Source organism: Lepidochelys kempii, chromosome 3 (assembly GCF_965140285.1).
Source record: "Lepidochelys kempii isolate rLepKem1 chromosome 3, rLepKem1.hap1, whole genome shotgun sequence".
NCBI lineage: Eukaryota > Metazoa > Chordata > Testudines > Cheloniidae > Lepidochelys > Lepidochelys kempii.
In genome coordinates, this window is record NC_136382.1 from 86990422 (window position 1) to 87005178 (window position 14757).

A 14757-nucleotide genomic window follows, 5' to 3' on the forward strand; every position below is an offset into this window, starting at 1 on the left:
AGACAATGCTCGGATGCCTCTGAGGAGAGAGAGAGAGAGGGACACCTGCCAGGAAAATAAAAATCAACTCCAAATAGATTAAAAGAAACCACTAAATTGTAAAAAGTATCCTCCATTGTACAACTAAATTCCCTGTAGAACTTGTTCCTTTATTTGGTTCATTTACTTTTCTAAAACAAATGCATCTTTTGGTCTTCCCCTCAACACTGGTGCAACATTTGACTGACAAGCTAGCTAAAAATTTTCCTTAGTTCATTTTACTAGATTGTTGTCATAATTAAGTAGATAAAAGTGTATGATATATGGAGCAGCCTGAAAATTAAAGCTGTCTTCTGAGGGCAGTGTGTGTCCTAAAAGGCTCAGCACTGCCAAAAGGGGGGAAAAAATCTCAGACTGACAACATGAACAAGAGATTCAATATGAACACTCTGGTGCCGTGTAGAGTTAGGATTTCCTGAAGCAATATACAATATAGTTCCGCGGTAGAACTTTTGAAATTCCTGTTATCAAGGAGGATAAGATGCCATTATAATTGGAACACTTATGCTGTACTTGCCTGCTTAATTTTTTTTCAAACTGTGTGTGACTTGTACAGAAACCATATAAACATTTTCAATTGTTGGGGCCCAATTCAGACCTGAGGTAATAATCTGTGCCTACTTATGCCCAGGACTGAATTTGACCCAACATTCTTTACACTGTGTACGCACGCACACCCACCCACCCACAGTGCTTGAACATACAAAAAGCCTTAAAAGAAAAGGAGTACTTGGGGCACCTTAGAGACTAGCAAATTTATTTGAGCATAAGCTTTCGTGAGCTACAGCTCACTTCATCAGATGCATCGGGTACATCCGATGAAGTGAGCTGTAGCTCACTAAAGCTTATGCTCAAATAAATTTGTGAGTCTCTAAGGTGCCACAAGTACTCCTTTTCTTTTTGCGGATACAGACTAACACTGCTGTGACTCTGAAACAAAAAGACTTGCTACTCATAAGGACCAAGGTCAGAAGCACTATTTCACCTTTATTCATGTACTCTGTGACAATATAGATCGGCTCTTCAGACACCACAGCATAAAGCTGGACTAGCTTGTCATGCTTTAGCTTCTTCATGATTTGAGCTTCCTCTAGGAAGGATTCTGGGGACATTGTGCCAGGCTTCAGAGTCTTTATTGCCACTTTAGTATTTCCATTCCATGTACCTACAACCAATCAATAGATATTTTGTTAAGTTAAACATCCTTCTGTCTGGAAAAGAAAACTAACACCTAATTTAAGTGCAGAGTAATTTACAAGGACACCAATATTATTTTTATTTTTAAAACTGCTTTACTTTTTTTTGCTCTTTATTGTTTACATTTCTTCCTATCAATTTAGTTTTTTCATTATGGCAAAATATTACTTTTCATCTTCATTACAAATACAGGGCCTGATCTCTCCATTCGTACTCAGGCTCTGACATCAGTGGAAGGTTTGCCTAAATACGGAATTCAGGATTGAGCTCCTGATGTTGAAATTAACACTTATTTTCCTGCTTATTTAGGAGAATTTCAGTGATGTCAGTACAGCTTCAGGAATAGGGCTGGCTAGTTCACTACTGCTACATACAATGTCAGAAATAGATACTGACAGAAACTAGTCTGTTACACAGAATCCTTGTAATTACAGGAGTCAGCAAGGAAGGAAACAAAGGCAAATGCTTAATTTTTTTAAATGCGGAAATTAGTGGTGCAGGCTCTCCAGACTTGTTCTGCACTGAACACTGACTGTGAAAGTGGCACCATGGGGTTCCATGAGCATTGTGTCTCAATAATTTCACATAAAATTTGATCCCTTTATAGAGCTGTTTTTTGCCTTATTGACAACACCAACACCAAACGACTTAGGTAGACAATTATGCTGGGTGACATTCACTCTGTGTGTGTGGGCAGCAAAAGACCTACACGCTATTTAAGTCCCACTTAAATCTTCAAAATAGGGCATAAGTAGGACTGATGTGGTACTGGTATTTTGTTGGGGGTGAATTTTACCCACAATCAGTAAGTAGCAGTGATCAGTCCAAGTGAGTAGTATGAACAACCCAAAGGCGAAAATGTTTGCACATAGTGTTTGCACAATTATGACTAAATTAGTAAAAATCAAAGCCTGCTTATGTTCAATTTGAAAAAAAAAAAGCGTGTGTGGGGGAAGACTGCTGAGTTTTTGAAATAAATTGTTCTCTCTAATTGAGCAAACTCTTCTTTTTAGTAATCCTGGCTCAGCAGAGTAGCACGTCTCAGTTGCACCTTAGCTGCACTTGTAATGTACCACAGATAAGGTAGTGAAATGCAAGCTGGAAAGAATACTGCTCGACTTTTAGATTTCAGGGAGAATGTTGCAGGGTTGGCAGAAAACTTTACCATCTGTAAAACGGAGTGCATTTTATATGGAGTCATTGAGAAACAGAACCACACAGTGCCATTTCCAGAGTCACTTTGCGGAATAACAGCACATTTTAAAACACCATGAACATGTATATTAAGGATGAAATCCTGGCCCCATGGAAGTCAATGGATGTTTTGCCATTTATATCAATGAAGCCAGGATTTCACTCCAACTTCAAGCAAAATTAATTGCACGTTATCTATTTACTATTGACTTATTAAACTATCCCAATGTTCATTCTATCAACCTTTAGGATATGCATGGTTTGTGATTCCACTGTAAAAATATTTTATCTTCTGTAAATTTCTCCATTTTAAAAAAATCAAAATAAGGTTTTAGGGATTTTTAAACAACCTTTTTACTAAAATGTTCATGGAAATAGTTATAATTTTTTGTTACTACGATTTGGTATTTTTATCTGCTATTGAGACCACTGCTAGCACCACCACTTCTATTACTGGAGATCTGCTTCTGTACAGTATTTTGTCTATAGCTGGCTGGCTACTATTAAAACACATTATGAATGGCAAAACCTGAGTAATTTTTTTTTAGTATTTAACCAGCTCTAATTTTGTGCTGCTTCAGGGTCTATCAGAGATTATTACTTCCTCGTTATTATAGACCTATTATTTTTCTTAATTGTGCTTGCATTTCTTTCTGTCTGCTAGCTGCACTGTTCAAAACTATGACTGCAGTACTGTATATTTAAGTACTTGTATTTGGGACACTCATTATATTTGCTGCTGAAGTTAGTTCTAACTATTTAAATCTATGACATACAGAGCCATTCACTGAGAAGTAGCAGAAACTTGCAGGAAAGTTTCCCCTCACAAATTTTCCTATTTATTTTCAGTCATAGATTGATGTAAGTTCCTATGGACATTAATGTGTCCTTTGTATCATAAGTCATTAGTAATTTTGTTACCCAAAGCATTTAAACAAAGGGTCAGATTCACTGGTCCACTCTGGCTGTTTTGCGCCATTCCCACAATGCAAAGCAGCTGCAAAGTCCCAGTTTAACCAACTCGTTGAGCTGGATTTACTGCTGCTTTGTGTTACTGCAGCAGCACAAAATAGCTAGCCCACACTGGTCCTACTGGCCCATGATTCTTAGGTAATATTATTGCTAATGATGATGACGTCTTAACATACCGGAAATCTTTTTTACTGATTTTGATAGGGCTGTGTAGAGTATAATTTACTGCAAAAACTAACTCACTACTTATACAATAGTGGTGGTGTTTTATTTTGGTGCTGCTAAGTATAAAAATATTTTTTAAATTATTATTTTATAATTAATACAAATTGAAGACCAGGTAAAGGGGATTAACTGGGCAAGTGGCAGGAGCAGGGGCACAGACACTGAATTTACAACTTGCAAGAATCCCTTGGTTTCAAAGCAGTGGCCCAGCTGCTCAGGTCATGACTTTGTCCTCCCAATCCCCAGATTTCTTTACTCAGGAGTTATAAATTGCAAACTAAACTAGCGAAGTGAATGGATGGGAAAGCTATCCTGGCAAAGTCAGCTATCCCCATATTCACTCTTATTTTTAAAACAAGGTAAGTGGCTATTTTAGGGCCTGATCCTCTAAACACTTCCCTGTGTGAGGAACTTTACACATGTGTGTGTTTTCAGGGTCAGCTGCCTAATTAACAGTTGTGCTTTACACATTCAGTATTACTTCTACTTCATTATCTAACTTAGTTATTTAGTCATATGAGTAAATTTAAAGCAATTAACCCCTCATACCAGTGAATGTGAAGGGAAGAAAGCGAACACAATGTTTGCCATAGGGTGATCATAACAGTCAGTCTGATCACATCAACAGACACAGGGTAATATTTCAAACAATTTGATTGTTTTTCTTAAAAATCTCTATTCAAAAGGTTTATTTCTTTTAAGATGGCCTTAAAAGATCCATCCAAAAACAAAACATATTCTCTGCCTTACCACGCCACACTTCAGCGAAACACCCCTGACCAAGCTTCTGTTCCAGAAATAATGAATCACGTGCAACTTCCCATGCATCTTTAGCCAATCCAACGGTTTGTGGAGTATGATTCGAAGCAATCACAGTTAAGTTAAAACACAAACCATCAGCTTTTTCTATAGGAAAGGAAATTAATAAAAAATACTTATAATCCAAAATTATGCATGCATTGAGAAAGATGGAAGGTGATTTGTCCTTCAGTTCCATGTTAAGTTTTTGCAAACACTCACATTTGAAACTGAAGGTAGGGAGTTTATGCCAGCTTGCTAAAAAACCCTTTGTATAATTAAGATTAGAACGTGAGCTTTGATGCATTATTAAGGCTAGGGTAATTTGTCAAAACTGAAACCTTGTAAAGCAGCATATGATATCAGCTTTCTTTTGCCATAAATTACTTCAGATGTTTGAAACTAAAAATGTTCAAAGTCAGAGATGTGTCTAAGACGTTTTTCCAAATTTTTTTTTTTTTTTGGTCTGGCCACATAACATTTTGAATTCCACCTTCCACCTTGTAATTCCCAAACAGGAAGACTATTTTAGAATAATAGTTCACTCCATACCCATCCATACTTCCCCAAACTGCCCATTTCCCAGTCTCTTGATCAACTGTAGGGATTCTCGTGGAATTTCCCAGACATCTTTGGTTTTGACAGACAGATCAGTAAGCCTTGGCATTCCTTTATGACAGGGGACTACTAAGCGGCAGCAAAGACCCGCAGCTCTCTCTGACGGAGCAGAAATGCAGCAAACAGCAAAGAGGAAAGAAAAAAGTTTGACACATGAAACAAAAACAGTAAGCATAAAAACAGTGCTACTCACAACAGCTGTTAGTAGCATAACAAAGCATCTTTGAAGGTTAGAAATTGAACACTGAAACATATTCACTTGAGACAGAACAGGAAATATTTTAGTACCTGCTTCTAGACTCTTGAACTGAAGCTGACTGCCAATTGTTTTCTTACTTGAGGTAATGCCCTGGTATACTAACTCAGGATTTGTTCCTAATACTGCAATAATGCATGTTCATAATTAATTGGTGCAGTACAGATGAATATATTTATTTAAAAATACCCAATGGTAACCCATAAACTGGTTTACTTATACATTTCACATGAAATTGAATTACAAAAAAATTAGTAAAGATTGTTTCCGTTTTTCTGAAAACCACGGAATGACAAAAAATTGGCAGGCACTTTATGGCATTGTACGTTTTTGTATTGCATTCAGCTCTGTGTGATGGCCACCATATTGGCATACACACCAGAGACTGAACTATGAACCTCTCTAGACCTACAAGCATGAGCTATTATAGCTTCAACTAAAGCTCTGTGGACAGAGGCTGTAACAACCCACATGCTCTGTAGATCAACAGAGAGGAGGACCTGTAACCCCCACCTAGTGGTAGGTTACATCTGCTCCTTTTTGGACAGACTAACACTACTCCTCATTGTAAACCTCACTGAAAACTGACTAGCAGCAGACAGGATTGGAACAGAAATGACTCCAATTCATACAATTTTAGGCTCCCCATTCTATTATTAATAATCATTATGATTTATATATTGCTGTAAAGGCACATTGCACTTCCAAAAACAAATCGGACAAGAAGGCTCCCTGCCCAGATTACGTTTGCACTTTAACACAGAGACAACAGAACAGGGCAAGGCGGTAGATCACTATTAAACTTAAATTTTCATTCACGTTTGCGACATTCCCTTCTAGGCAGATGAGAAGTTTGTGACCAGAATGAAATGGGAGGGGTAGAGGCAAAACAAAGCTCTGCCTTCCCAGCTGAAATGTCATGGGATAACAGGAGCTCTCTTTAGGTAGCTGAAGTGGTTTTGTAGAAAGTGAAAGGAGAAGGTTTGCTAAAAGAGGTACAAACTGTCAAAGACTGCAAATCAGGGAACCTGAACCAGCAAGTCAGCCTGTTTGTTTGGAAGCACCTCCACTGGGAAGGTTAGAACTATGGCTACTCAATGAGTGTTTCTTTAGATGTTTGGAAGCCTCTGCATGAGCTTGGGTGGCTGCAACAGGGAATTTAGAGATCTCATGGTCTTCTGCTCTCCTTTAAGAGAGAGGAACCCATCAATGCCGGCATCAAAGACATATTTGCTGCTCCAAGGAAATGGACACCGAATGCCTAAGAATAGACCAGACCTACTTTTTCATGAATAGCCCATCACTCCTAACCTTATGGGATGGGTGACTGGAATTCAAGTGCCATGTTATTGGAAAGTCCGGCTGACTTCAGACCATCCTGAGTAAGAGCCGGTATTATCTTAGTACTTTTGATCCCTTAGGTTTATCCATGAAACTCAAGATACTGTACCAGAGATGAGAAGAAATGCCTTGGATCTAAGGGTCCAAGTATTTATCGTTGTTTAGTGTAAAATCACCTTGAGCATAAGTTATAACCACTCTCTTGGGTAGGCCCATCAGGAAGAAGGAAGAAGAGAAAGCAGGGCAGGGCAGAAATATGGCACACAGAAAACAGAGCATGGATATAACGTACAGAAAAAAACATGGAAGTTTTTAAAAACATGTACTGTTCAAAAATCTTTCATAAAATACATTTGAGTCACTTATGAAAAGCTAAGACAAGAATTTTCTTAAAAATATATGCTTCTATTTTAAAATATGCCTATTGAAAGGTATGTTCACCTTTTACATAAATATTAGTTAACCTGTTCAGGGCTTAGGCCTTTAAGTTGTAAGTATTGTATATACAATTTGAAGCTAATCATGGAAGATAAAACAATGCATCTTGCATTTCTGGCTAGAGGAAAAAGGTACAATTTCATTAATTATTATACAAGGAAAAACTGTTGAAGGACAGAGGAAATATAACCTCCCTCCCAAATGAAGTACTGCAGGAGTCATTGTCTTTACTTCTTCTTTTTTTCTTTTTTTTGAATCAGCCATTAGTATTTCATATAAATAAAATATGGAGAGTGCTGTACATCTAACACTCAGTGGGAAAATGTAGGCAATATAGTATATATAAACGTATAAGGAAGTATGAGTAGACATTTTGGGTAAATTATTTCTCTCTCTGTCTTTAATGTCACTTTCAGGCAGTCAAAAATTACACTCCTTGCTCCACTAGTAATACTTTGCTGTAATATGCTGTATGTCAGCAGTTGCTAACGCAGAGTAAATTCAGGCACTAAAACGTGAGAATTAATTTCAGCAGCTCTGTTGGCTTACAAATGTAACTTTGGCAAAAACCTTTACCACAATAAAATATTACCTTTAATAAGTTCTGCATCAATCCCATGTAACATTTTTGACCAAGTCAACTCGGAGTGCTTTAAACTGGTTTCTTCAGTTGCTTGTTAGTACTATTAATTTTGTCAATGTCAAAAGGTTGTGCAGGGTGTGGAATGATTATATGCTTTTTGATTAAAGTGCATGATGCTGAAACAAGCCAATTAAGAGTAATTTAGAGAAGTATGCGGCTCACTTTTGTGCCTTGTGCCAACTAAGCGGGGGCCCTTCCCAATTATTATCCATCCTGCCCATGCCTGAGGGTCACACATTTGATATTGGGGGAAACAGATTCTTTCTGTATTAAAAGCGTGGCATAGCCTGAGAGGGATAGATAATGAGGTATGAGATCCTCTCTCCTTGCTGAATTAAATCCAGTCTAGGATCTAGGTGTCCAGAAAGTTGTTGCTATCTAACATCTGTCAGATGGCCTGTGTAAAATGCGTTTGTGGTCTCAATCCACTTTCCATTAAAAAAGTGGTGACAAAACACAATGCATCACCACAATGAATTAATTAGCAGAGGCATGCTGGAAGGGCCTGTGGGTCAAAGACTGAATGGGCATGGAGACTGTACTATTTTCCCACCCCAGTGCTCAGGCACAGTGGAAGGGCTGTGTGGGGAAGGCTGCACTACAACTGTTCATGAGCTACCTGGTCTGCAGCTAAACAGAGGACTTGTGCCCTAAATACACACAAACATCTAGAGTATGATATTCAAAAGGGCTCCATATTGGCTCCACTCTGCTTCTAAGGGCCTGTCTACCCAAACAATTAATTTGCAGCAAGCTGGGGAATGAATCTACACCACACTAGCCTGCCAAGGACTAACTGTCCACCTGCACCCTGCTGACATGCATTAACAGCCCATGAGTTCCCTCTGATCTAATCCTCTTTGAAATGGGACTAGATCAAAGTGCACTAACAAACTTGTTATGCGCATCAGCCCTGGACAGACAGTTTGCAGCACATGGGGTGGATTCACATCCCAGTTTGCTATGAACTAAATGTTTGTGTAGACAAGCCCTCAGCCAGTGGGAATTTTAACATTGATTTCAATAAGAGAAGAGCTAGGCCAGTGCTGAGTACTTCTGAAAAAAAGTGAACCCTTATTAATTTTTTCTACAAAAAGAAAAGTATTTACCTTTAAAAATATTGAATTAGCATTATGTGCAGTAGCAACATGGGTTAAAGCCAATCAGAAAATAAAGCAAAAGTGATGAAATGGGAAGTGGCTAAATTACAAAGGGAGTCAAAACGTCAGATCTGAATGACCCCGTGCTCTTATAGATTCTGAATCAAAATGCTGATCTGAATTTTGCTGTTGACCACTAACTCAATTATGGATATGAATTTTGTTATTCAAGTTCATCTGTAGTCTAAACCCTGGTAATTGCAAAATTATTTTTGTTCAGAGAACAAGATGTATCCAATGCAAGTAACTGACTTTAAAAAATAATGATTGAAATGCCATGTACCACAGGAATTAGTTGGATAATTGTATCACTAGGAAGTTCCCCATAAGCCTGTCCCACAGTTGTACAGTTCACAAAGTACGTAGCTTAGAAGAGTGCACAAATGCACTTTGAGTATTTTAGAAAGAAAAAATAAAAAGGAGAACAAATGAAATTTCACTGTCAATGTACCCTATGAAGGGTGTGTAAAACTGCTTATAAATAATGGGAAAGGGATAATAAAGATGCACTGCAGTGAATGAGACACTTAATAAAAAGACTCCTTAGGACATCTTACGGTGAGAGGAGAGCTCAACAGCAAACATTTTTGTTTTGCAACAGCTGAGAGTATCAGATATTTATCTGCAAAGTTACCTGAATAATGCTGAACTAGCTGCTGAAGTGTTTCAAACTGTGCCCTAGTTGTGATATAATATCCGCCACTGTCAAGTTTACGAATCTTATAATGTTTGACATGGTCTCCTTTCATATCATCCCAATCACGAATAGACAGGGAATAGGCACCTGTTCAAAGTAAGGAGAAAAAAAAGTATAAGCCGTCGTTTTTAGACAATTTAAAAAAAGTGTCAGTCACTTATTATTAGACTAAAAAGACACTGCACAGAAATAGTAAATATTGTACTTTAAATAAGAACGGGTGAGCCTAACAAAATTACAGTGAGTGCCATTAAAATCTTAGGCCCAGATTCTCATTTACACAAAGTCCCCTTTACACTGGTCTAGCAGAAATGAGGGGGCCTTTGTGTAAATGAGAACAATGCCTTAACATTTACTGGTTGAGGTTGTTAAATTTACTTTTCTGATTTTAAGTGTCTCTGGATACCCGCATGGCCCCACAGTATGCAAACATTTTTATGGCTGACTTAGAACAACACTTCCTCAGCTCTCATCCCCTAATGCCCCTACTCTACTTGCGCTACATTGATGACAACTTCATCATCTGGACCCATGGAAAAGAAGCCCTTGAGGAATTCCATCATGATTTCAACAATTTCCATCCCACCATCAACCTCAGCCTGGTCCAGTCCACGCAAGAGATCCACTTCCTGGACACTACGGTGCTAATAAGCAATGGTCACATAAACAACACCCTATACCGGAAACCTACTGACCGCTATGCCTACCTACATACCTCCAGCTTTCATCCAGACCACACCACACGATCCATTGTCTACAGCCAACCTCTACGATACAACCGCATTTGCTCCAACCCCGCAGAGAGAGACAAAACACCTACAAGATCTCTATCAAGCATTCTTACAACTACAATACCCACCTGTGAAAGTGAAGAAACAGATTGACAGAGCCAGAAGAGTACCCAGAAGTCACCTACTACAGGACAGGCCCAACAAAGAAAATAACAGAACGCCACTAGCCATCACCTTCAGCCCCCAACTAAAACCTCTCTAACGCATCATCAAGGATCTACAACCTATTCTGAAGGACGACTCATCACTCTCACAGATCTTGGGAGACAGGCCAGTCCTTGCTTACAGACAGCCCCTCAACCTGAAGCAAATACTCACAAACAACCACACACCACACAACAGAACCACTAACCCAGGAACCTATCCTTGCAACAAAGCCTGTTGCCAACTGTGTCCACATATCTATTCAGGGGACACCATCATAGGGCCTAATCACATCAGCCACGCTATCAGAGGCTCGTTCACCTGCACATCTACCAATGTAATATATGCCATCATGTGCCGGCAATGCCCCTCTGCCATGTACATTGGTCAAACTGGACAGTCTCTACGTAAAATAATAAATTAACACAAATCAGACTTCAAGAATTATAACATTCAAAAACAAGCCGGAGAACACTTCAATCTCTTTGGTCACTCGATTACAGACCTAAAAGTGGCAATTCTTCAAAAAAAAAAAAACCCAAAAAAACAAAACACTTCAAAACCAGACTCCAACGAGAGACTGCTAACTTGGAATTAATTTGCAAACTGGATACAATTAACTTAGTCTTGAATAAAGACTAGGAGTGGATGGGTCATTACACAAAGTAAAACTATTTCCCCATGTTTATTCCCCTCCCTCCCCCCGCAATGTTCATAGAATCATAGAATATCAGGGTTGGAAGGGACCCCAGAAGGTCATCTAGTCCAACCCCCTGCTCAAAGCAGGACCAATTCCCAGTTAAATCATCCCAGCCAGGGCTTTGTCAAGCCTGACCTTAAAAACCTCTAAGGAAGAAGATTCTACCACCTCCCTAGGTAATGCATTCCAGTGTTTCACCACCCTCTTAGTGAAAAAGTTTTTCCTAATATCCAATCTAAACCTCCCCCACTGCAACTTGAGACCATTACTCCTCGTTCTGTCATCTGCTACCATAGAGAACAGTCTAGAGCCATCCTCTTTGGAACCCCCTTTCAGGTAGTTGAAAGCAGCTATCAAATCCCCCCTCATTCTTCTCTTCTGCAGGCTAAACAATCCCAGCTCCCTCAGCCTCTCCTCATAACTCATGTGTTCCAGTCCCCTAATCATTTTTGTTGCCCTTCGCTGGACTCTCTCCAATTTATCCACAACCTTCTTGAAGTGTGGGGCCCAAAACTGGACACAGTACTCCAGATGAGGCCTCACCAATGTCGAATAGAGGGGAACGATCACGTCCCTCGATCTGCTCGCTATGCCCCTACTTATACATCCCAAAATGCCATTGGCCTTCTTGGCAACAAGGGCACACTGCTGACTCATATCCAGCTTCTCGTCCACTGTCACCCCTAGGTCCTTTTCCGCAGAACTGCTGCCTAGCCATTCGGTCCCTAGTCTGTAGCTGTGCATTGGGTTCTTCCGTCCCAAGTGCAGGACCCTGCACTTATCCTTATTGAACCTCATCAGATTTCTTTTGGCCCAATCCTCCAATTTGTCTAGGTCTTTCTGTATCCTATCCCTCCCCTCCAGCATATCTACCACTCCTCCCAGTTTAGTATCATCCGCAAATTTGCTGAGAGTGCAATCCACACCATCCTCCAGATCATTTATGAAGATATTGAACAAAACTGGCCCCAGGACCGACCCTTGGGGTACTCCACTTGATACCGGCTGCCAACTAGATCTGGAGCCATTGATCACTACCCGTTGAGCCCAACAATCTAGCCAGCTTTCTACCCACCTTGTAGTGCATTCATCCAGCCCATACTTCCTTAACTTGCTGACAAGAATACTGTGGGAGACCGTGTCAAAAGCTTTGCTAAAGTCAAGAAACAATACATCCACTGCTTTCCCTTCATCCACAGAACCAGTAATCTCATCATAAAAGGCGATTAGATTAGTCAGGCATGACCTTCCCTTGGTGAATCCATGCTGGCTGTTCCTGATCACTTTCCTCTCATGCAAGTGCTTCAGGATTGATTCTTTGAGGACCTGCTCCATGATTTTTCCAGGGACTGAAGTGAGGCTGACTGGCCTGTAGTTCCCAGGATCCTCCTTCTTCCCTTTTTTAAAGATTGGCACTACATTAGCCTTTTTCCAGTCATCCGGGACTTCCCCGGTTCGCCACGAGTTTTCAAAGATAATGGCCAATGGCTCTGCAATCACAGCCGCCAATTCCTTCAGCACTCTTGGATGCAACTCGTCCGGCCCCATGGACTTGTGCACGTCCAGCTTTTCTAAATAGTCCCTAACCACCTCTATCTCCACAGAGGGCTGGCCATCTCTTCCCCATGTTGTGATGCCCAGCGCAGCAGTCTGGGAGCTGACCTTGTTAGTGAAGACAGAGGCAAAAAAAGCATTGAGTACATTAGCTTTTTCCACATCCTCTGTCACTAGGTTGCCTCCCTCATTCAGTAAGGGGCCCACACATTCCTTGGCTTTCTTCTTGTTGCCAACATACCTGAAGAAACCCTTCTTGTTACTCTTAACATCTCTGGCTAGCTGCAGCTCCAGGTGCGATTTGGCCCTCCTGATAACATTCCTACATGCCCGAGCAATTTTTTTATACTCTTCCCTGGTCATATGTCCAACCTTCCACTTCTCCATGTTCCTCAGACGTTCTTGTCAACTGCTGGAAATGGCCCACCTTGATTATCACTACAAAAGGTTTTTGCCCCCCGCTCTCCTGCTGGTAATATCTCACCTTAAGTGATCACTCTTGTTACAGTGTGTATGGTAACACCCATTGTTCCATGTTCTCTATGTATATAAATCTCCCCACTGTATTTTCCACTGAATGCATCCGATGAAGTGAGCTGTAGCTCATGAAAGCTTATGCTCAAATAAATTTGTTAGTCTCTAAGGTGCCACAAGTACTCCTTTTCTTTTTGCGAATACAGACTAACACGGCTGCTACTCTGAAAACTGCAAATACTGTGATTTAGGTAAATGGCAAAATATGGTAAATGTCAAAATTTTCATGGTACCGACTGGAGATAGTGATTTTATAGTTACATAGTGCTTTTCATCCAGAAGAATCTTGAATTGCTTTTCAAACATTAACAACCAAATAATAAACTTTAAATGCAGCAATCACTTTGTCCACTACTGCAGTGCAGCCATCCTGGAGAGAGAAAACATGGCAACATAGACTATCCATCAAGCAGGGACACAGACCTGCAAGAATGATGCCCATTGAACATGTCTCTCCAAATCCACGGTAGGACTCTAGGTATTAGACAGACTGGAAAGCAGGCATACAAATCTGTCTTCTTCCTTATCAGAGGTGACAATATATCCTACAGCATGAAGCAGTTTTCTGACTAAAAGATTTGTGACTTCAAAACTGAAAGAGCTGAGATGTATCTTTATTCAAAGCTTAAAAGGAGACTGTGTCCCCACAGAATTGATTCAAGCTCATGAGAAACTGCACTGTCATAAGCTCTATTATTCTGGTGCCATTTTTCCTATTCATAAACGAAGATGCAACCAGGAATATGCTGGTGAAAGTTGCCCTTTTCTACAGTTTCAGTCCGCCCAATACATGGGATTGGTCACTACAGCTTCCAGGCTTCAGGAAAAACAATCCTGATTGTACCTTTTGTGACAACCTATACACAGGGCCGGCTCCAGCCACCAGCGTTCCAAGCAGGTGCTTGGGGTGGCAGTTCAAAATGGGTGGCAATGCCTCTGGCCGCGGTGGGAAATCGGCGGCAGCTCCTCTGTTCTGCCCACTGCAGCGGCAAATCGGCAGCAGCTTCTTCCTTTCGCTGTCTGCAGCGGCAGTTTTTTTTCACTGCTTGGGGCAGCCAAAACTGTAGAGCTGGCCCTGCCTATACATTACCTCCTTTCAGCAGTATCACTGGCGAAACGGTGCTTAAAAGCAGCTATGCAACCAGCTTTTCTGCTGGAAAGTATCTCCCTAGGTCCAACTTGGAGACAACTGCAAGGAGGAGTCAGATATAGAATTTAAAAATTCTTTGGTCATATTGGATTGCAACAGACTTCCCATGAGCTATTCACCACAGATTTGAGCTCCAGTGAGCAAGACCCTCGTAGGGCAAGTCCGTACTGCAAAGAAAAACTTGTGGTGCCGAGTCTCAGAGCCCAGATCAATTGGCTTAGGCAGAGGGGCTAAAAATAGCAGTGTAGACATTCCCGCTCAGGCTGGAGCCTGGCCTCAGAGACTCTTCCCCATCACTGCGTTTTG

The 14757-nt window shown here is 40.5% G+C and overlaps 1 protein-coding gene across 8 annotated transcripts in view; it reads right to left on the reverse strand.

The window, feature by feature from the left end:
- Positions 1-14757, reverse strand: part of FYN (FYN proto-oncogene, Src family tyrosine kinase) — a 184743-nt gene that overhangs the window by 25378 nt on the left and 144608 nt on the right. For 4 of the 8 annotated variants that reach the window (XR_012158024.1, XM_073337073.1, XM_073337071.1 and 1 more), the window contains 4 exons: positions 9516-9665; positions 4978-5142; positions 4378-4533; positions 1025-1204 (listed from right to left, as the gene is read on the reverse strand). Coding sequence is in view for 7 of the 8 variants with exons in the window: in XM_073337073.1 (XP_073193174.1) it covers positions 1025-1204; positions 4378-4533; positions 4978-5142; positions 9516-9665 (651 nt within the window). In the remaining variant the exon portion in view is untranslated. The remainder of the gene's footprint in view (positions 1-1024; positions 1205-4377; positions 4534-4977; positions 5143-9515; positions 9666-14757) is intronic. The other 4 variants (XM_073337076.1, XM_073337075.2, XM_073337077.1 and 1 more) reach the window with 4 other exon arrangements.